Source organism: Epinephelus moara, chromosome 18 (assembly GCF_006386435.1).
Source record: "Epinephelus moara isolate mb chromosome 18, YSFRI_EMoa_1.0, whole genome shotgun sequence".
Classification (NCBI taxonomy): Eukaryota; Metazoa; Chordata; class Actinopteri; order Perciformes; family Serranidae; genus Epinephelus; species Epinephelus moara.
Genome location: NC_065523.1, coordinates 12636144 through 12657114, shown reverse-complemented (window position 1 = coordinate 12657114; position 20971 = coordinate 12636144). Strand labels below are relative to the sequence as shown.

General features: G+C 41.7%; 1 protein-coding gene across 2 annotated transcripts in view; it reads left to right on the top strand.

The window, feature by feature from the left end:
• Positions 1 to 2742: 2742 nt before the first annotated feature.
• LOC126405628 (amine sulfotransferase-like) overlaps positions 2743 to 20971 on the top strand; it is a 49816-nt gene continuing 31587 nt past the window's right edge. The window contains exons 1-6 of one of the 2 annotated variants that reach the window (XM_050069431.1): positions 2743 to 2986; positions 3106 to 3311; positions 15606 to 15732; positions 17328 to 17422; positions 17617 to 17788; positions 17868 to 18205. In XM_050069431.1, the coding sequence (XP_049925388.1) occupies positions 2845 to 2986; positions 3106 to 3311; positions 15606 to 15732; positions 17328 to 17422; positions 17617 to 17788; positions 17868 to 17977 (852 nt within the window). In that variant the 5' untranslated portion in view covers positions 2743 to 2844 and the 3' untranslated portion in view covers positions 17978 to 18205. Of the gene's footprint in view, positions 2987 to 3105; positions 3312 to 15605; positions 15733 to 17327; positions 17423 to 17616; positions 17789 to 17867; positions 18206 to 20971 lie in introns of those variants that run through there. The other variant, XM_050069432.1, reaches the window with a different exon arrangement.

Here is a 20971-nt window from a genome sequence, read left to right as displayed (position 1 = left end):
CCTCCATGGTGAGAGCCAGCAGGGTCACAAAAGATCCACTTGATTCCTTTCTGGAACAGTGAGTTATGGCTCTCACTTTGATTCCAGCTTTCAATTGCCTCCCTCAATATACGCTGAGCTCCCACAAAGTTAGTGCCATTGTCAGATCGTAGTTCTTTGACTTGACCACGTCTGGCTGTAAAACACCAAAGGGCATTGATGAAAGAGTCTGTGTCAAGTGATGATGCCACTCGGATGTGAATTGCTTTTACAGCTAAACAGGTGAAAATAACGTAGTAGCGCTTCACAGCACTCCTTCCACACTTCAGTGCAAAGGGTCCAAAATAGCCGACTCCAACATATGTGAAGGGTGTTTATCAGGAGAAACTTTATCCATGGGCAAATCTGCCATCTGCTGTTGTCCAGGAGTAGCATTTATATGCCGACATACAACACATTTTGACACAATCTTTCTCATCGACACATTGGCACCAGGAGTCCAATATTTCTGGTGTAGTCTGGAAAGCATGTGGTTGCGACCACCACGACCTACTTCTTCTACTTCTACCATGTTGAAGAACAAACAGCTCTTCGCAGCAGGTAAACTCTTTTTATCCTCAGTTCCTTTATCATTTTTCCATCACAGTAGTGTCATTTTATTTTTGGTTGAGGCTATGCTTTGACCTCCTTAGGTCTTTGCTTTTTGTTGGAGTGTCTTTGATATCTTCAAATATTAGATTGGTTGCAATCCTCACCTGCTTTTCCAAGAAATCCACCTATCCATATCTTTAAAATCAGCTCCTTGATTATGTTTCTCTTAAAAAATCACTGGCAGCAGTTCTCCATTTATCCCTCAGCTGCTAGGGAAACTTTGTTATGATGACTTCATGTTAGCAGGTGTGTTGATCTCATGCATGTAGCTGACATCTTCCATGGCATTACAACATCCTCTTAGAAATAGGGTTTATGCGCATAAAGATTTTGTGTCATCCGGTTTTAACACAAACTTAATAGACTTTTATGATTTGTTTTACTAAATAACATGTCTATAAATATCCTACTGATGATTTTTTAAGCTTTTATGTGTCTTAAAAAAGGTGGTTGCTAACAAGTGGCTAAAGGAAACTACAGAATGTCATCATGCTGAACATGGCTTGACAGCCTTGTTATCGTAGGAATTAAAATGAAATCGTAGTGTAGTTCATTTATAGCCTAATGTTGGCTTTTTACTGTTAGGAATTGAATTTAGGCTTCAAAAATCCTGAAAGTGGTGTTCATTTGTGAAGATTATCTTGCTTGATCGAAACATGTTGGTCATAAACTTTTGTTTGCCATGGAGCTTTTTTCTACAATAATCTAAAATTCAATGGACAAATCCCATAGGCTTTTTGACAAGGGAACCTGGGCAGTGCTAACTTCCACACTGGCCCACGTCATCGCTGAAGCACTCTTGGCCCACCCCCAACCTCAGGTTTGAATAATTCCCCTGCCCTCCCCTACTGAATGTTTGGAAGGTGTGTTTGCTGGCCCATTTATTAGTATTTTGTTTTTGTGATTGATCATTTTGGAATATTATTGACAAAGAATTACTGATGGATGGAACTGTATCTTGTGCCTCTTTGTATAATGAACCTGAATGCCTCCTTAGTTATTGATCTGAGGTAACATCAGTCCTGAGGTGAAATTCCTATGCTGGTGTTGTCAGCTTGTTTCGATTAGTGCCCTCCAACTTAACCATTCGACATGGCCACACATGCAGATGGGGAGTTGAGCAGTCTAACAGCATGCTGTGTCGAACAAATTATATACTGGGTTGTATTGTCAGTTGTGTTTAATGCCTGTAAATGTGAAATATTGCATTATGTCAAATTGTGAAACTGTGTAGTATTGTGGTTTTGCACCTGCTGAAAGTAGCTCGATGTTGCCTCATGTTACCTCTCCAGCTCTGGTCTCTGAACCATAATTGTAAGACCTGTGGATCCTTTAGGCTAGTTTAATTTACTTTAGGTTGGCTCCTAGCTGGTAAGTAGCGTTTAACAGTTTGGACCAACTTATTATAAATGGTGAAGAACAATAGAGAGACATCGCAGTGATGCTGCATGAACAGGTACTTTAGTTCCCTCTGGTGGCTATGAAGTCAACACACAGCCATTCATAACCTGCTGCAACCTGTCTACACACCTTATGCCTTTCTCCAGCACCGGCACTGCACTTAAACAAAATGTGGGAATGGGTCTGGCTATGCGAGACTACTTTGTGGCTTACTACTGTAACTTAGAGAAGAAACCTTGCACGTGACTGACAAATATAATTATTATATTCATTATTTATTGTTCCTCCCTCAAACCCTCCAGAGTCCAAGTTACTTTGCTTCATTTTTGCTGGCTTTCCATGCATTCATATTTGATTTCCTTTTTTTCCACTTTTTAAACTTTCCTTGCCCACATGCTCGGTGTCCTTTTTTTCAGCACACCCAAAGCTGACAGCAACTCAAAATACAACTTAATTGACACAGGTGCCTAAATGCACTAATCTTTAGTGGTAATCATTAAAATATTTATGAGTTTTACAAAATGTCTTTCAGATGTATACATAAATAAAGTTATGCCACTGTAAATGAAATTGTTATTATTAAACATCAAAACATTATCATTGTGTCATTTTTCCTGCTTACTGTTGGTGGCAGTGTGTACCCAGCTGGCAGTGTTACAGATATAGGCCAAAACATGAAGAAGCCAACAGTCAGTAACATATTAAACAAATCAAAGTCCAGCAACTGTGTCTTTGAGCTGAGAGACGTTTTGCTCTACTGGTCTACTTGGTCTCTAACATTTCTCCCATTGCTCTGTGTGATTCAGAATTAACATGGAACAGATCTCCAACTATCTCTGCAGGTATAAAAACTACACCTTTGCCACTGGCCTCACAACTCCAGAGTACATTGACTCGCTCCAGAGCTTTGAAATTCGAGATAGTGATGTATTCCTCGTCACTTATCCAAAGTCAGGTGAGTGAGACAAACTCTTCATCACATTATTTGCTTTTACAGTTTTGTGCATTGCTGGGAACAGATTTACTGATCAGGTATGATGTCTCATAACTCAACATATGACCCCCAACCCAAAGGTACAATATGGACTCAACAGATCATCATCTCCATCTGTGAGTTAGATGGGGGTCTGAATAAATATCCAAACAACTTGGAGCAAATGCCGTGGCTGGAGTTTAAGGGGGGTCGAGAGGACTACGCTCTGCGACCCTCTCCAAGGCTTTTTGCTACTCATCTCATCCCATCTCTCATGCCTCTGGGACTGAAGGACAAGAAGGCAAAGGTCAGTATTTTATGGAAGTTCAAAACAGCATGACATTGTGTTCATATGATCAAACTGTACATATCTTTGTGTATTAATATCTTCCCTTCACTATTCATTCCATATATACTCTGTATATTACTTTGCACTTCACTGCTTTTTGTATTTTTGCTTAGATGTTTAACTCAGTCAGCGCCACGTAGCACCAACTGATCCACTTGGTTGGAAACTGGTGGCTACAGGGGTGCTCACTGCTGTTGATGTAAAAAGGTGCCCAAGCACAGCGTGTTGAGGTAAAAGCCTAAAAGAATATTCAACTAATTAAAACACTAAAATGCAATAAACTAAGATAAAATAACTAAAAAGGGCCGACAACGCCACCTAGGATTAATGAGTCTAGGACTCTAAAAACAGGTTTGTAAAATCAGGAAGAGCAGAGCTTTAAAATAACCAAACAGGTGTAGCAGGTACAACAACTTGGGTTTATTACCATAAACAAAGTTTTCCTTTTTCAAAAAGGTGGTTTAACCCAAGGTTAAGATGTGCGTTAAAAGTCCATGAATAAAAGTCCTTGAAATACACTGGTAAACTACACAGGTCTCGGCGTGTGGCTTCCGGCTCCGTGTAATCCTCTCTGCCCACCGGAATCTGTGGGAGGAGAGGAGAAACTGGACGAGTAAATGTTTTTATGTGACAGGTGCAAACACTGCGGGCTTTAAACGTTCTCGTAGGTCAGGCTAGTGCCGCCATGGACTAGTGTACTCACGTATTTCCTGGGCTGTAGCAGAGCTAATGACCCAGGCTGGAGTGATGCAGCATTGGCGGACACTACCGTCGGCTCTCAGGTGGCCTCTCCTCGTCCGGGGAAACCCCTCTGTCGCGACCCGGATGTTGGCTCTCGACCCTGGCCACCGCGTCAGAGCTCGACGTCAGCCTCCGGTTCCTCCACGCTGGACACCTCGTCCCGCTGAACGCTTCCCATCAGGAATTCTGTCCTGCTGCCTGCCTTTCTGTCCTCGCCCCGTCTGCTGTTCTCTGCGTCTGTCCGAGTCTGCCGCTCTCTGTGTCGTCTCCTCCTCTCGCTCACCTCTCTGTTCTTCAAAGTTTTTCTGGGGTTTTGGCCCTCCCCTCAGCCACTGACTGGCGCTCTTAATGGTCGTGGCAACTGTCAATCACATCAAGTGCGGCTGAACAGGTGCAGCACATCTTAATTAAGTAAATAAGGCAGGTAAAAGATTCAAACTCCAGCATGCATCAATAAAATCCAACAGTAAAACAACTATATAAAAAAAACTGCAACCATAAAAATAATAAAAACATGCAATTAATAACACGCTAAAAAAACAAATAAAATCATACACAATAAAAACATAAAAGCATGCATAGATACTGCAAAAACACTTCAGCCTTATTACATTGAGCTTTACTGTGGCAGGACCTCAGGGAGCTGGTGCAACAGCTCCAGGCAGACAAGGACTGTCTACTGCAGCAGGCAGAGGAGAGGGTGGAGGCACAGGCCCATCCTAGTACCTTGAGAACTCTGCCACCCCTGAACGGATTATCTATCTTCCGTGGAAGTGTGTGTGTGTCACAACGACAAATGTTGGTTGCAGGTGCAGGGCAGGACGACCTAGAGCGTGTTCTAGCTATACTGCAGGAGCTTTATGGGTGTCCAAAGTCTTATGTTTCCCTGCAGGAGGATTTCTTCTCTTGGCAACAGGTGAATCCCTGCAGGAATACTCATTCCTTGTACTGTCTAATAGAAAAGATTGTTGCTGGTGCCCCAAATACATTTGGTAAGTCTGCTATCCAGTTACATGATCAGTGTAGCTGCAATCTTTAATCCATCCAGTAGGCCTACTCCACATTACCACCACTATTAAGCAGTCCGTTGGCAATAAGCTTGACACGAAATCAATCTTCCAAGGCAGTAACTCCGTTTGAAAACTTCGAAATCAATCTTCCAAGGCAGTAACTCCGTTTGAAAACTTTAATTAAAAAATCAAAAAACAAAGTTACAAGATTCCGTTTTAATTGGCTCAACTAGGCACACCGTCAAAAAACTGTCTTGCTCCTTCGGCTGCTTAAACATCTCTGAGGGCTGTTTGGCTGTGACATCATCAAAGGCATGCCTTAAAGGAGCATTTCCACATCTTTAAAATAAAACTACCATACGATTCTTACCAATATCAATATGGCTCTTACATTTCCAGCCCCTAATTGCTTATGCTAGACGCAGAACAATTATCAAAAATTATCAAACACGAGAGCCATGTAACATTCAACAAAATATCTACAATATTGCTACATGTACATCATAATACACAAGGATAAAACTTTATACATGAACTCTTACTGATGTTCTCAGATTGCTCACGTTGCATGTTTCAGCAGGCACAGTTTACTTATAGGTCTGTCCAATATGTTAGTCTTAGTCTGCACACTGACTCACCTCACTGTACCACTGGAGTCTGGTAATGTCTTTATTACTCTGCCCATATTCCAGGAGTTGCGAGGGGTAGATTCATCCATTATCAGTACAATATCTCCTGGTGAGAAGTTTCTCTGTGGTGTGAGCCACCTTTGTCTCTCCTGAAGGAGTGGCAAATACTCTCTTGTCCATCTAGTCCAAAACAGATCAGCTATGTACTGTACTTCTTTCCATCGTCGTCGTGCATACTGATCGTTTTGGTCAAAGATTCCTGGTGGAATGTTGGGTTGTGTTTTCATAAGCAACAGGTGATTAGGCGTCAAGGCCTCAACGTCATTAGGATCATCTGATGCATGTGTTATCGGTCTGTTATTGATGATGGCCTCGACTTCACACGTGACAGTTTGGAGTCCTTCATCATCTAGTGACTGTTGCTGTAACACAGAGTTCAAGACTTTTTTTACAGTATGGATTTGTCTTTCCCATATGCCGCCTTGGTGCGAGGCTGCTGGGGTGTTTGTAGTGTAAAGAGTTAATCCCTAATCAAGTAAAAGTGTTATACTGCATAAGTTGATTAAGAAACAAAGCCATATAACCATCATATAACCATGTTTTATGTATACGATCTTATAAAACCGATTGGAATGCATCTATATGTGTTAAAGCACTGTTATACATGTTAAAGTGTTCACAAATTAGAGTTATGAGTCAACATTGTATTCACACTACAGAGCACACACATAACCTATCATGTTCTGTATAATGATAGCACACACACACATTCAAATGTTTGTACTACCTGATGCACATTTAAAAGTTTATATTGTATAAGAGCACAAGGGACTGCATAAAGAAAGTCCCTAAGATTCACATGTTTTTTAAAAATAAAGTGAAAGCAAATCCGAAGCTAAGGGTGGAAAATTTGGGAACTTCCAAACTCAAAATGAAAGTGATACACCATTAAAATCGGGCCTGTTCACGATTGGACAAAAAGAAAAAGGTTGCCACCAATAGCTTTGCATTGAAGTGGGATGGATTAGCAGAAGAAGGTGGAGACTCTCTCCAGTCTCCACCAGCATAAAAGCAGACGCACTGAAAGTAGATTTTCAGTCCGGCTCCGGGGCTTGACTCGATGAGTTGTATGTGTTGAAGCTTGTGAACACATTAAACTCGATTGCATCAGACTCTGCCTGTCTCCAGTGTTTCTTTGAGTATTGATTAGCTGAATCCAAGGTACCAGATCGACATCAGAGGACAACTGAGAAGTCAAGTGGAGGACAAAGTCGGGAGCCTACAGGCCCAATTCCAGGCACCGATTTTTTACCTCTACATGTTGAACATCCACTTTATGCCTTTTCCTGTCATGGTGTTCTGTATCTTGGTCTGATTCAGGTTTTTTAATGCTTTGTGCAGTTCTTTTTCTGCTGCAACAAAATTAGTTCCATTGTCTGAGCGTAAAATTTTTACTTGTCCTCTTCTGCATATAAAGCGACGTATGGCGTTGATGCAGGAGTCAGTATCCAGACTGTGAGCTATCTCAAGGTGAACGGCTCGCACAGTGAGACAAGTGAAAATCACACCATATCGCTTGACGAGGCTCCTCCCATGTTTGACCTCAAACGGTCCAAAGAAGTCAACCCCCACATTAGTAAAGGGTGGCTGATCAGGTAGCAGCCTGTCTTCAGGCAGGTCTGCCATTTTTTGCCTTCCAGCTCTAGCATTGAGTCTTCTGCACACGGTGCACTTAGAGATAATCCTCCTTATAGCTGAATTAGCTTGAGAGATCCAATACCTTTGTCGCAGCATTGCCAGCATATAGTTGCGACCACAATGTCCAACTTCTTGGTGAATGTGTTGCAGTATGAGGTTGGCTATAGGCGAACTTTTAGAGAGGATGGCTGGGTGTTTAGCCTCTTGTGGCATTGCAGCTTTATTAAGCCTGCCTCCAACTCTTAGTATACCCTCCTGCAATATGGGGTCAAGTTTGTAAATCGGGCTTTTTTTCTTGATTAGAGCATTTTCTTGCAGAGCACAGATTTCTTCGGTGTAGTCCTGTAACTGACTTAGACGTATGAGCTCTGTTTCTACTTCGACCAGCTCTTCCAGTGACAATGGGTGTTGTTGTATTGTTGATCTGAATTTCTTCATGTTCTGTGCGATGAGCTTTTTCTGCTTTTCAGGGATGTGCTCAGACTGACTGACTGTAGTTTTGAGCCCCTTTCTCTTGTCTTTTAGTAGCATTAGTGTCTCTTTCAGTCGGAGAAACCATGTGACTGCCTTCTTTAGTCGTTGCCATGTCGAGTAGTAAGCGACAAGCTTGTTGACAGAGTCGAACCTCTCTTGGGTGCTGGTCATGACTCTAGCACGTTTTGACTTCCGGGTCTCCTTCTGTCGCGAAATCCTTCTCATCTGGTTGTTTTGGCCACTCACTTTCGGGTTTCAGCAGGAAAGCTGGGCCGTGTATCCAGACTTTGTTCTGCACGAACTTTTCCACTTTGACCCCTTGAGAGGCCTGATCTGCGGGATTTAGCGCCGAGTTGACGTAGTGCCATTGGGTAGGATGAGAATGATCCCTTATAGTGGTGACTCTGTTCGCTACAAAGGTTTTGAAGCGAGCACTTTCATTTGAAAGGTATCTGAGCACCGTAGTGCTATCAGTCCAGAAGACAGATTCCTGTAATGGGACCGTAAGCTCTTGTCTGAGCATTCTGTCCATTTTGACAGCGACGACTGCTGCTGTCAGTTCCAGTCTTGGTATTGTGACATGTTTTAGGGGTGTCACTCTTGATTTCCCTATTAGGAGGGAACAGTGTCTTTTGTTTTCATGGCTGATAAGCAAGATGTAGGAAGCAGTAGCATATCCATCCTCACTAGCATCAGCAAAATGATGCAGCTGTGCTGATTGTGTGGATCCAAACTCTTCTGTTCTGATGCATCTGGGTATGCTGAATTCTGCCAAACTCTTCAAGTCTGACAACCATTCATGCCATCTTTTTGCATGTCCACCTTCAATCTCTTCATCCCAACCATGTTTGTTTTTGCACAAGTCGCGCAAGATAAGTTTTGCCGGTAATATGAGTGGCGCCAGAAAGCCAAGGGGGTCAAAGACAGAACTTACTGTGGACAAGATGCCACGTCTGGTGACAGGCTTGTTTTGCATGTTTATCTGAAATTTGAATCTGTCAGTCTCTGTGCACCACTGCACGCCGAGTGCACGTTCCATTGGGAGTGTGCTGTGGCAAGTCCAGGTCTTTAACTTCAGGTGCTCTTTCACTGTCTGGAATAGACATCAAGACCGTCTTGCTGTTGCTCACCCACTTAGTCAGATGGAAACCTCCTCTGGCGCATAAGGCTGTAAGTTCTTGTACCAGCCCAACAGCCTCTTCACTTGTTTCCACTGCTTTTAGGCAATCATCAACGTAAAAGTTTCTTAGCACAGTGTCAACTGCCTCTGCACTCTGAATCCCTTTTACATCTTCCGCTGTCCTTCTCAGAGCATAGGAGGCACAACTGGGTGAAGATGTAGCACCAAAAAGGTGTACTTTCATTCTGAACTCTTCCACATTGCTGTTTAGATCACCCTCCGGCCACCACAGAAACCGTAGTAGATCCGTGTCTTCCTCCGGGACCCTCACTTGATAAAACATGGACTCCACGTCTGCCATCAGTGCCACTGGATGCTCTCTGAACCTTAATAGGACACCAACGAGGTTGTTAGTGAGATCTGGTCCTTGGAGCAACTGCTCATTTAGTGAGACACCTTGATATGTAGCTGTGCAATCAAAGACTACTCTTAACTTCTTTTTCTTGGGGTGGTACACCCCGTGGTGAGGGATGTACCACACGCGGCCGTCACTGCGGCTGAGGTGCTCAGTTGGTATCTTTTCAGCATAGCCTTTTTCAATGATGTCTTTCATGAATGACGTGTAATCTTTATGGAAGTCTGGGTTTCTCTTCAATTTTCTCTTGAGATTGTCAACCCGCTGCTGAGCCATGCAGCGATTGTTTGGCATCATGATGTTTTCGTTTCTCAGGGGCAACCCCAGGCTGTAATGTCCAACAACTAACTTTGTTGAACCTGTAACCAGGTGCATAAACCTGTGATCATCCTGTGACATTTCGTCCTTTTCCTCACAGCTTCGTTCTGGGAAATCTGTGTTGTACTGTTTCACTAACAGTTCTTCTATTCCCCTCACCAGAATGTGATTAGCTGTGTAGCTCTGCAGTTCACCATTGTCTGTTTTTAGGCCATCGTCTTTTCTGAGAGGTCCGTTGATCACCCACCCCAGGGCGGTTTTCACTGCATATGGCCCTTTCCCTTCACTGTTTATGACTTGCCACGGTTCAATGGCTTTTGGGACGTTGGCACCAATGAGCATTCCCACTTCTGCTTTAATACGTGGCAGGCGTACTTCTTTCAGATAGTGCCACTGTGCAATATCTTCCTGCCATAGTATGTTTTCTTCTTTCACTGGGATGTGGCTATGTGTAAACACCTTTGGCAGTTCAATGTATGTGTTTTCTTCAAGACCACACACCTCAAGATCCGAGAGAACAACACTCTTCATTAACTTGTGACTATCAGAGTTGTCTTGAGCCATCGTGTCAAGAAGATACTGGGTGCTCTTTCCTTTGAGTTTTAGTTTTCTTTGAACGTCTTCAGTGCAAAATGTTGCTGTAATGCCAGGGTCTATAAAGGCATATGTTTCCACATATCTCTCACTCTTCTTGGACTTAAGTTTCACTGGCACGACAGCAAGCACACATTCTTCTTCTCCAGCCCCAGTGTTTCCACCTGACTCTTGACCCCATGACACATAGGCACTAGAAACCACGTTGTTCTCAGTGTTGTTTTCTTCCACCATTTCTGAAGCACTGTTCTCCTCTGTCTTCACATGTAGTATGTCTGGATGCGACTGATAACAAATCTTACACTTGAGTCTTTTCCTGCAATTTTTACTAAGATGCCCAAAGGTAAGACATCCAAAACACAGGCCCTTAGATTTCAGGAAGTCTATCCTGGCTGTGTTTGACAGCTCATTAACTTTGTTGCAGACAGCAAGAGCATGATTCTTCTGGCAAAATAGGCAGGGTTTCTGAAAGGCTGTTACAACACCTTTTACAGGGCTGCTTTTCTTTGCAGTTGCCTCTGTGGTTGTGTCCTGTACACCTGTAGCGAGTGTTCTTTCTCTTTGTCCGGTTTTCCTGACGTTTCTTTCTTTAGTAGCATTTTCTTTTCCTTTGTTGGTTTGTGGACTCTCTATAACGTCTCCAAAAAGAGGATCTAGAGCTACTTTGGCTTGCCGATCAATGAAGTTGACTAGGTGAGAAAACCTTGCTCGTCCTGTTCCTTTCTCATGGATCTCATATGCAGTTGTTCTCCACCTCTCTCCTCTCTGATCTTATAAGGAAGTTTTGAAATAACAACTCGCATATTAGTAGGATTATCCATTTCTTCCATGAATTCGATATCATCCATTGTGTTCCTACATCCAATCAGGAAGAGAGCATAAGCACTTAATGCTTTACCATGTTCTGATTTGATCTGAGGCCATCTCAAAGCCTTATCCATGTATGCATTTGCGATCTTCAGCTCGTCTCCATATTGCCTCTGCAGTAACTTTCTGGCCTCAAGGTAGCCTCTGTCAGATGACATACGTATGTTCACAGCTACGGACGAGTTCTTGCGGCTCCCCGCTGGTATACTGCTCCAAGTAGTATAACTTGCCCTGATAACTGTCGGTTTTGCTATCCACAGCATGCTCAAAGGCTCTGATGAAGGAGTTTTAAGTGAGAGGGTCACCTTTAACAACTGGAATGTCTTTAGAAGGGAGACAAAACTTTGTCTGTTGCTTTACAAGCATCTCAGTGATTGCATTTTGCTTCTGCATGACTTCATACAGTCCTCTTTCATTGTTTGCTGCCTGTGGGTAGCTGTTGCCATGAGGTTCGCTCTGTTGTGTGACTGGTGAAGACTGCACCAACATGCCGGTAACTGCTGCAGGAGGACAAGCAGCAGTACTTGAGGTTATCCTAGCATCTCTTCTCTCTTCTCTCGGTTTACTTTGTGAACGCCTCCATGATACGTTACTGGTAGTACTTCCTTTCATACTGCCATATTCCTCGAACACCTTGAGTTTTGCATGAGACTCTGCGATAGCTGTATCAAGTGCAAGCTGTTGCATTTTAGCTTCCAGCTGTAACCTTTCAATGTCCAGCGCTTGTTTTCTTTTCAGTGCTGCTGAACGTGCCATCAGGGCTGCATGCTCTGCTTCTTCCTTCATGCGTGCTGAGGACTCAGTAGTGGTTGATGAAGCAACTGAGGATTTATTTTTACTATGACGACAGCTTGTAGCAGCTTGAGATACGCTGTCCTCTGCCTTGATGTCATCCTGACCAATCACGTATCCTGGATTTTCGTTTGCAACTTCAACTTCACTTGCCTCATTTTTATCTGTAAATTTCTTCCTCATTGCAGCACACCAGTTTTCTGTATTTTCAACAAAGTCTCTTAAGGGTGCTGATCTTGGTTCATACCAGTTATGCTGATCTGCTTGTCCATCTTCTTCATCCAATAAAGCCACAACTTGTGAATTTATATCCTCAAATTCTGCAAATGCTTTGCAGAACATGTCATGAAGCACCTCTTCCACTTCACCCACATTTGTGCCATCAAGTTTCAAGTCTTCAATATTTCTCATCATGCCTGTAAGTTGAGATAATTTACCTCTTCTTGATCCAATAAGCCTGCTTATTTTATCTTCCGCTGCTCTTTCTGTGGGCTTTGGCGCCCTCTTGTGGTCAAATTCTTCCATGGCTACTGCACAAACCACTTGATTTAGCTTCAGCTTAAAACAGTCCGTTTTCTACAGGAAAACTGATGTCCAGCAGTGTCTTGTCATGTACATCACTTTTCATCAAACAGCTGATATCCACATCCACTTCAATGACCTGTGCTCTCCATAACGTGCTCTCTATAATGCGTTGCACAGCTCCGACAGGCTCAGGCATGCAAGCACTTAACGAGGTAATTAACGTCAATTGGCTCACTCCAGAACGTTAGCTTTCCAGGAGTTTGACTACTTAGCAGTTGAAAACTTGCTGTAAAGCGTCCACAGACTTACTTTATTCCAGTATGAGGGCATGGGTTGCCTCCTCATCCATGCAGAAACGGCTTATATCCACGTTAGTCCGTCCTTCTTTCCATCGAGAGCGGAGTTTTTTGACTCACATGTAGCGGCAATCTTTAATCCATTCAGTAGGCCTACTCCACATTACCACCACTATTAAGCAGTCCGTTGGCAATAAGCTTGACACAAAATCAGTCTTCCAAGGCAGTAACTCCGTTTGAAAACTTTAATTAAAAAATGAAAAAACAAAGTTACAAGATTCCGTCTTAATTGGCTCAACTAGGCACACCATCAAAAAACTGTCCTGCTCCTTCGGCTGCTTAACCATCTCTGAGGGCTGTTTGGCTGTGACATCATCAAAGGCATGCCTTAAAGGAGCATTTCCACATCTTTAAAGTAAAACTACCATACGATTCTTACCAATATCAATATGGCTCTTACAATCAGTTTGTGGAAAATGTTAATGAAAATTTGCCTGCAACAGGAAGGACTGTAGGGGAAGTTGGAAAAGTATTCTTTCTTTAAGAAGGATATTCATTACCTGGGCCATCTCAGAGAAAGGAGTCTCCATAGATCCAAGTAAGGTCTCTGCGGTTGCGGATTGGCCCCATTCAACCAATGTCTCTCAATTCAGCACTGTCCTAGGTTTCGCCAGTTACTGTGGGGGTTACGGTGTAGTCCAGGGAAAGTTTTGATAAACTGCTTCCACTGCTGTATTGGTTAGTGGCTAAGCTGGCTGGAGTGAAGAACTGGAAAAGATTATGCCCAGCACTGGGGGATGCCTCAGTGAAAGCTGTGAGAGGAGTTTCCAAGAGTTAAAGTCCATTAAGTGCATCTATCTTGGCTTTGGAAGTATCTCTCTTCCTTTCATCCTGGAGATTGATGAGAGATTGTATGCAACCCCAGGTAGGGGCGCCCTTGGGTCACCTGTTGGCTGTGGAACTGAACCAATTGCCTGTTATTGACTTCACTGTTCTGGAGCAATCCCAAAATGGTAAGGGGCTTGTCTTAGTAATGACAGGCGTCTTTTCAAAGTTTACCTAAGCCATACCCACCCAGGACCAAAAGGCTTCCACTGTGGCAAGGACACTGGTCAGAGAGTGTTTTTACTGCTATGGGGTCCCCAACCTCATTCATTCTGTGTTTTGAAAGTGCCCTTGTTCAGTGATTGAAAGCACTGAGTGGACCATTGGAGACAAATTAGAGAGTCTACCTGCGAGATCATGCTGTGTGGCTGTAATATGATCCAGTAATAAGTACCAATTGGCTGATACTTACTAGTCTTTGGGTACAAGTCCCATGGTGGCGTTGTTGGTGTCAGCTTTATAGTAAAATCTGGTAAAGCATTCTCTAGCCTCATAACTTGGTTACATTTACATATGTTGACCTACCTAACCTAACAAGATGGTGGCATGGTCAGCAGGGTGAGCAGGAAGGGACAGCTCCTCAGCACTCCCACTGCCACACCAGTCCTTATTCGCCATAAAACACGTCTCCTCCCCTCTGCCCTGTTAGATTGGCATATAGAAAAGGTGTCACCTGGTTGAATGCTGTTGGGTATTCCAGGATTTAGCCTGGTCTTTGTGAAACAAAGGATAATACAGTTCAGTTTCATTTCGCTTTCTCAGTACTTGTATTCTGTGCAGTGACAATAAAGTTAAATCTCATCTAAAAGTTTTACAGATATTGATAAAGTTATAAGTTATAAATCATAAATCTGAAAATCTGTGGTGGAAGAAGGACTTAGACATTTTGCTCAAGTAAAAGTAGAAATAACATCTACAAATACTCCCTTACAAGTTAAAGTTTTTTTTAAGTAAAACTACAAAAGTAATACCAGCAAGTATACACCAAAGTACCCAATACACATATACGTGTTTGTTTTAGGACTAGACAATTGATTATATTTTATTTTTGTATGATTTTGGCTTTCAGCAATTATCAAAAAACAAGATAATTGAGATAAAACGATTATAATGCCGCATTCCGTTTTGCAATACTGCTTTCATTTCATCTTACATTAAGAATCCAGTGCACCCTTTTCCTAACAGTGGTGCATTTTTGGACTTTTTTTTTTTTAAGTTAAATAGCTTCATGGTTTTTCCCAAGTCAGTGAGTAATCGTGTTAAATAACCACAATCTCAATTTTGACCAAAACAGTCAAATATGAATTTTGCAATAATCGATCAGCCCTAGTGTGTATGTATGTATATGTATGTTTCTATGCTTCTTTCACTTGGATCTTTGCTAAACAGTCCAAAACCCAAATATATTTAAAAAGCTAAAATGATCATCATGTGGCATTTCTGACAAAAAAATGCTTTACTTACACATTTATCAAACTAGTTGCAGATTATTTTTTCTGTCAATCAATGATTCAATTAACTGACTCGTAGTTTCAGCTGTAATTATGAGATACAAAGGCAAAATGAAGAAATTAGTAAAAACATGTTTTTTCTGAAACAACAAAACAAAAGTTAAAATTTCTTTCTAAAATAAGGAAATATAGGTCAAAATGACAAAAACTAAAACTAAAACATTTCACTTCCTAAGTAAAAAATTATGATACAAATTCAAAGTATGTTATTCAGCAATAATTTTGATTTCCAGCAGGAATGGACTTCCATATTTAGTATGTGCCTGAGCTAAAACTCAAGGTGTCATTCAATCATATATCATTTGAGTGGAGTTTGGCACCAAGGAGAGAACGTATTGGTTTCAACTCTGGGATGACTGATGTTTATTTTATGTCAGATTATCTACATGATGCGGAATCCAAAGGACAACATTGTCTCCTATTATCACTTCAGTCTCAACTGTAGCCACCTGGAGACTCCCAAGAGCTTTGAGGACTTCCTTGAGCAGTATCTGGCAGGCAACGGTAAAGTACCTGATAATCATCTGATCATCAACAGCTGACAGAAAGATCGGGAGGACTTTTAATGTTATGTTTAAAAAAGTCTGTTTGTGTTGACAATACCTGCAGATACAGAGAGCTTGATTATAAACATTTTAATAAATTATTTAACATTAAGAACTGTTGAAAATCCTAATACATTTAAAGATCTCCTTTGGCCCAGGACACTTTTTCAGATCAAGTGTTGGTTCCTACAATGCTGAATGATTACACCATTATTGTAGTAGTGTAATGTACACTCAACTTGGACTCAACCATGAACCGATTAGATTTTGGTGATCCAAGGTCAAGGTCACTGTGACCTTGTATCTATCTCATTCTTGTGAATGCAATATCTCAAGAACACCTATAGGAATTTATTTTTATTTTTATTTTTTCAAATTTGGCACAAATGGTTATCTAATGATGAACTGACTGGCTATAACTCAAGAATTATTATGCTGATAAAGATTTTTTTTTTATTTAACACAAATGTCTAATAGGGTAATAATAATTACATTTTATATCTAAAAACTCCACTTTCATTGCAACTTGACTGGTGTGTGGAGGTGTAGTGTAATGTTTACTTTAGTGTGTATACTGTACCTTTAAGTTGAACTTTAAAAGACACGTGTTGAAGCGATGTACTCAGTGCACTGACAAATCACACACTGGTTTATTATTTTATGTATTCTTATGACACACACACTCACTGAGCATTTAAGCATTGTGGCGGAGAAGTACCTCCTGCTAAAAATCGCATGAGGATGGGCTCAGAAACACTGGTGGAAAGTTAGGGGAATTACAGCTTGTCCTGAGAATGACCCTAGTAAGAGGAGGCGGTTTTAGATTGTCTAGGAAAAAACATTACGAGTACAAGTAAAGAGGTGGGGTTTAGGATGAAAGAAGAAAAAGTGAAGGCTCAGCAGAAATATGACACCGTTATGGTGGTAGGATGAAAGGAAAAAAGTGGAAACTCAGCAGAAGTGTGATATCGTTACGATCAGAGCCAAGTGGGAAGGATAAAGAAAAGAGACGACTCAGCATAAAATCTTCACAATAAATACGAGTGCGCAAACAAAGAAATTTCAGTCTTACTCCGGAGCTTGACTCATTGAGTTGTGTTGTGCTGATGCCTGCGTGCACAATAAAACTCAGTTGCATCTGATTCTACGTGTCTCCAGTGATTTCTTTTTTTTTTTTTACCTCTGAGTATTTGAGTTTTTGATATGTAATAGAAAACAACGAAGGTCCGATCGAGACGAAAGGAACGAGGTTGCGAGCTACCTGGCCCAGCTCCCGACCATTTGAATTTATGCTTCCACAGAGGCACAAAACCTTGATGCAGTTATTCTAGTTATGACATACAATAAAATGGCACTTTTAAATGGCAATCTACATTATGACCTTTTGATATTTTTATTAGATTTTTATGACATCATTTACCATGACATTTATATTACATTGTTATGATCTACTATACAATGGCATTTTCTGACATTTTCCTGACATTTTTTATGCCATTTAATCCATCCATCCATCCACCCATCCATCCACCCATCCATCCATCCATCATACAGTTGGAGCATCGTCCTGGTTTGACCACATCAGGGAGTGGCATTCAATGAGAGACCAGTACAACATCCTCTTCCTGACCTATGAGAACATGATTTTGGTAAGATGTGGTTTCAGTGTGGTTGTTCAGCATTTTTCTGCAGCTTGGACTAAGAGATGGTGTGGGGAAGGGACGCATTTCAAAACCATTTAATACTATCAATTATGAAGAGCCCAATGACAACCTTATAAAAACAATACATTCTTTGTCAGTGTTTTAACTTGTTGTCTGTTGGGCCTCTGTTTCCCTTTTAGGACCTGAAGGCAGCAGTGACTAAGATCTGCACTTTCTTGGGGAAAAACCTGAGTGAAGCAGCCATTGAGGAAGTTGTTGAAAAAGCCATGTTTAACAGCATGAAGAAAAACTCAAAAGCCAACTATGAGTTTGTGCCAAACGATCTGGTGCAGAAAGACTTCATGCGCAAAGGTACCGTAACATAAATGCAGCTCATGTGCAGAAACATTTAAACAGATATCATGTCCAATTTGTTTTTCTTTCATTACAGGTAAGATTGGTGACTGGAAGAACACCTTTACTGCCGCTCAGAGTCAAAGAGTTGATCAAGTTCTTCAGGAGAGACTTGGTGATATGTCTCTGAAGTTCATCTGGGAATAAGCAGAGCAGCCACACAAACCTCAAGATGTTTACATCTGTTTAAGCCTGACATCCCCAAAGATCATTGACAGATATGTCTGTCTTATGCTTACAATATCTGCAGGAGCTAATTGTAACTGTTGATATGCATCACAATAAGGCTTTATAACCCATGTTTGGAGTTCTGTACCAACAAAACATGAACAAACATGAGCAGAAATCACTAATAAACGCAGTTGGCCAATGTGTTGTCTTTATTGAAGTCAACAGAAGTTAAATTGTGTTTCTTTATGTATGGTGAAGGCTTGTTTGGTCACTGAATCTGACTTCACACTTCAATTCTCTTTGTCTAGAAGGAGATCAAAGAAGACATTTTTTATCAGTAAACAAAACAGAATTAATATGGAGACTTTTTTAGGAAACAGGTTCTCTGAGTTATCAGATAACTGCTGTTCCAGATTGGATGTGAATCAGGGATTTATTCAACTAAAATATACTGATAACAGAGTGAACTTGCTTTGTAGAACAGATCCCTAAATGAATATTCAGACACGAATAATTTATTTGGGATGCAGGATGTTTTACCTTAAAAACATTTGATTCTGAAGACATTTATGCCGCATTTTCAAAAAAAAACTTTAAAACTTTAAAACCAAAAGTAACCCCTACCGACATAGATCGTTGGATCGTTTAGCATTTCCACCACAGACAGAACTCTTAAATGCAGACAGGATGTTGTCACTGTTGTCACTGCTCCATCCAGCTCTGGCTGTGTTCCCTTTTCACCAGTGATACACAGGAATGTCTGCACCGCGTTCATGGTCCATGCAATGGGTTTGCACACGACACTGTAAGAACGAAAAACAACAGGCTGGAGTGAGAGTTGAGTCTTGATGTGATATTCAAAAATAGCATGTTTGTGCATCGAGTCATGACCACTGAACACATCACATAATATCCTCAGATTCAGATCTTAATTAGCAGCACACTGATTTTAGCAACAGGACAGACTGATACCACAGCCTGTTGTGTCTAAATGGAGGGACTCTGAATCGCCTGTTGGAGGGCAGAAGTTGGTATTCTCTGTTTAGAAGGTTGAGGGGCGTCAGCACAAATGCTGTTAGCAAGTCTGAACTTGCACTTTGTGTGGGCAGCCTATAGGTTGGCCTATAATCTTAGCGTAAATTTGGAGTTGACTGTATAATTAAGGGCAGCACGGTGATGTAGTGGTTAGCACTGTCGCTATGTGTCAGCTCAAAAGAAAAGCCTGTGATAGTCTGGCAATCTGTCCAGGGTGTACCCCGCCTCTCACCCAGTGTTAGCTGGGATAGGTTCCAGCCCCCCCGCAACCCTCAAGAGGATAAGCAGTTACAAAAATGGATGGGTGCATAACCCTGAGGGGGGGTCGTCTTGTGGCACGAGGGAGAGCCATGGTGGTGGTGGGTGTTACATCGTTTGGCGAACAGCTCTGTTTTCGCTTTCCTAAACAAAGTCCAGATCTGCCTCACCATCTCAGGGCAAAGCCTCCACTCGTCTCGTAGAGAACCGCCCCTTGACATGGGGTCAGCACCCCTCTTTCCCAGTTTCAAAACATAAAGAGCCTTCAGAGACAACAAGTGCTCTGAGGCTCACAATCACATGCTCGCCGCCATCATCAACAGGACAGCGGACTGAATTCCACCTTGCCTGTTGATGTAGCCCACCATGGTGCAGTTGTCAGTCCTCACTAACACATGCTTTCCCTTTGTCAGGGGTCTGAAATGTTGGAAGACCAAAAACACTACCTGTAGCTCGAGGAGGTGGATTTGGATGTGTCAGACCACACCACTTACCGCTCTCCCCAGGCAGGGCCCTCACATTCATATTTGTCTTTCTTTGCACTTTTCAAACTTTCCTTGACCCACATGCTGTGTCTTCTTTTTCCAGCACACACTTAGCTGTTAATGTGAGTTATCATTATGTCAATTTAACAACGTATAAAGCTTCCAGAGACCCAAATTACAAATTGAGTGACACGGACGCTTATAGAAATGAAGCTTTAGCTAAAGTTCAGTCAGGAAGACAATACTTTCATGCTTAGTCCGTAACTTTCTTCCTCACCCTGCTATTCACCCCACGCACGCATGCTCACTCTCTATCTCTGGCTGTCAGTGTTCAGGGCTGTCAATCGAGTCATCAGCCACTGGCCGCAGACATGTGAGTTGTCGACGGTGATGTTGGCAGTGTTGGGCAAGATACTTGGAAAGTGTAGTGAGCTAAGCTACTAGTTACTCTAATATTAAATGAAGCTTCACTACATCAAAGCTATCACCCTCAGAAATGTAGCAAGCTAAGCTACAGCAAAATGAAAGTAACTAGTGCAACTACATCCAAGCTTTTTACTAAATTGAACCAACTTCGTGCCAAGTCAGTGTTGTCTTACTGATCAATAAAACTGTCAGTCAAACAGATAGGCAGGTAAAAAAGTTAAGTTCAATTGTTTATTGAACACTGAGCTGCACTAACTCCCAACACGACTCAAACCACAACAGCAAGAATGAAGACCTGCTTCAACACGACTCAAACCACAACAGCAAGAATGAAGACCTGCTTCAAACAGTCACAACATGGTCAAAAATGTACATGCGTGTATGTATGTGTATGTACACTGCAAAAACTCAAAATCTTACCAAGAATATTTATTTCTAGTCAAAACAAATCTCATTACAATTGAAATAAGACTCATCACCTAAAAAGTAACTTGTTTTTAGACAATTTTCACTTGTTTCAGGAAAGTTTTCACTTGAAATAAGTAGAAGAATAATCTGTCAATGGAGCAAGTTTTTTTTTCTTATTGCAAGCAAAAAAAAAAAATAATACTTGTTTTGACTAGAAATGAGGCTAGTAAACACATTTTAGTAAACACATTTTGTAGTGAGCAGCATACACATGTCCCCTACAAATCCCAACCGTGTTTACAAAGTTTGAATGAACGAGACGGACGCAAAGGAAACGGAGGCTGCGCATTGATCCTTT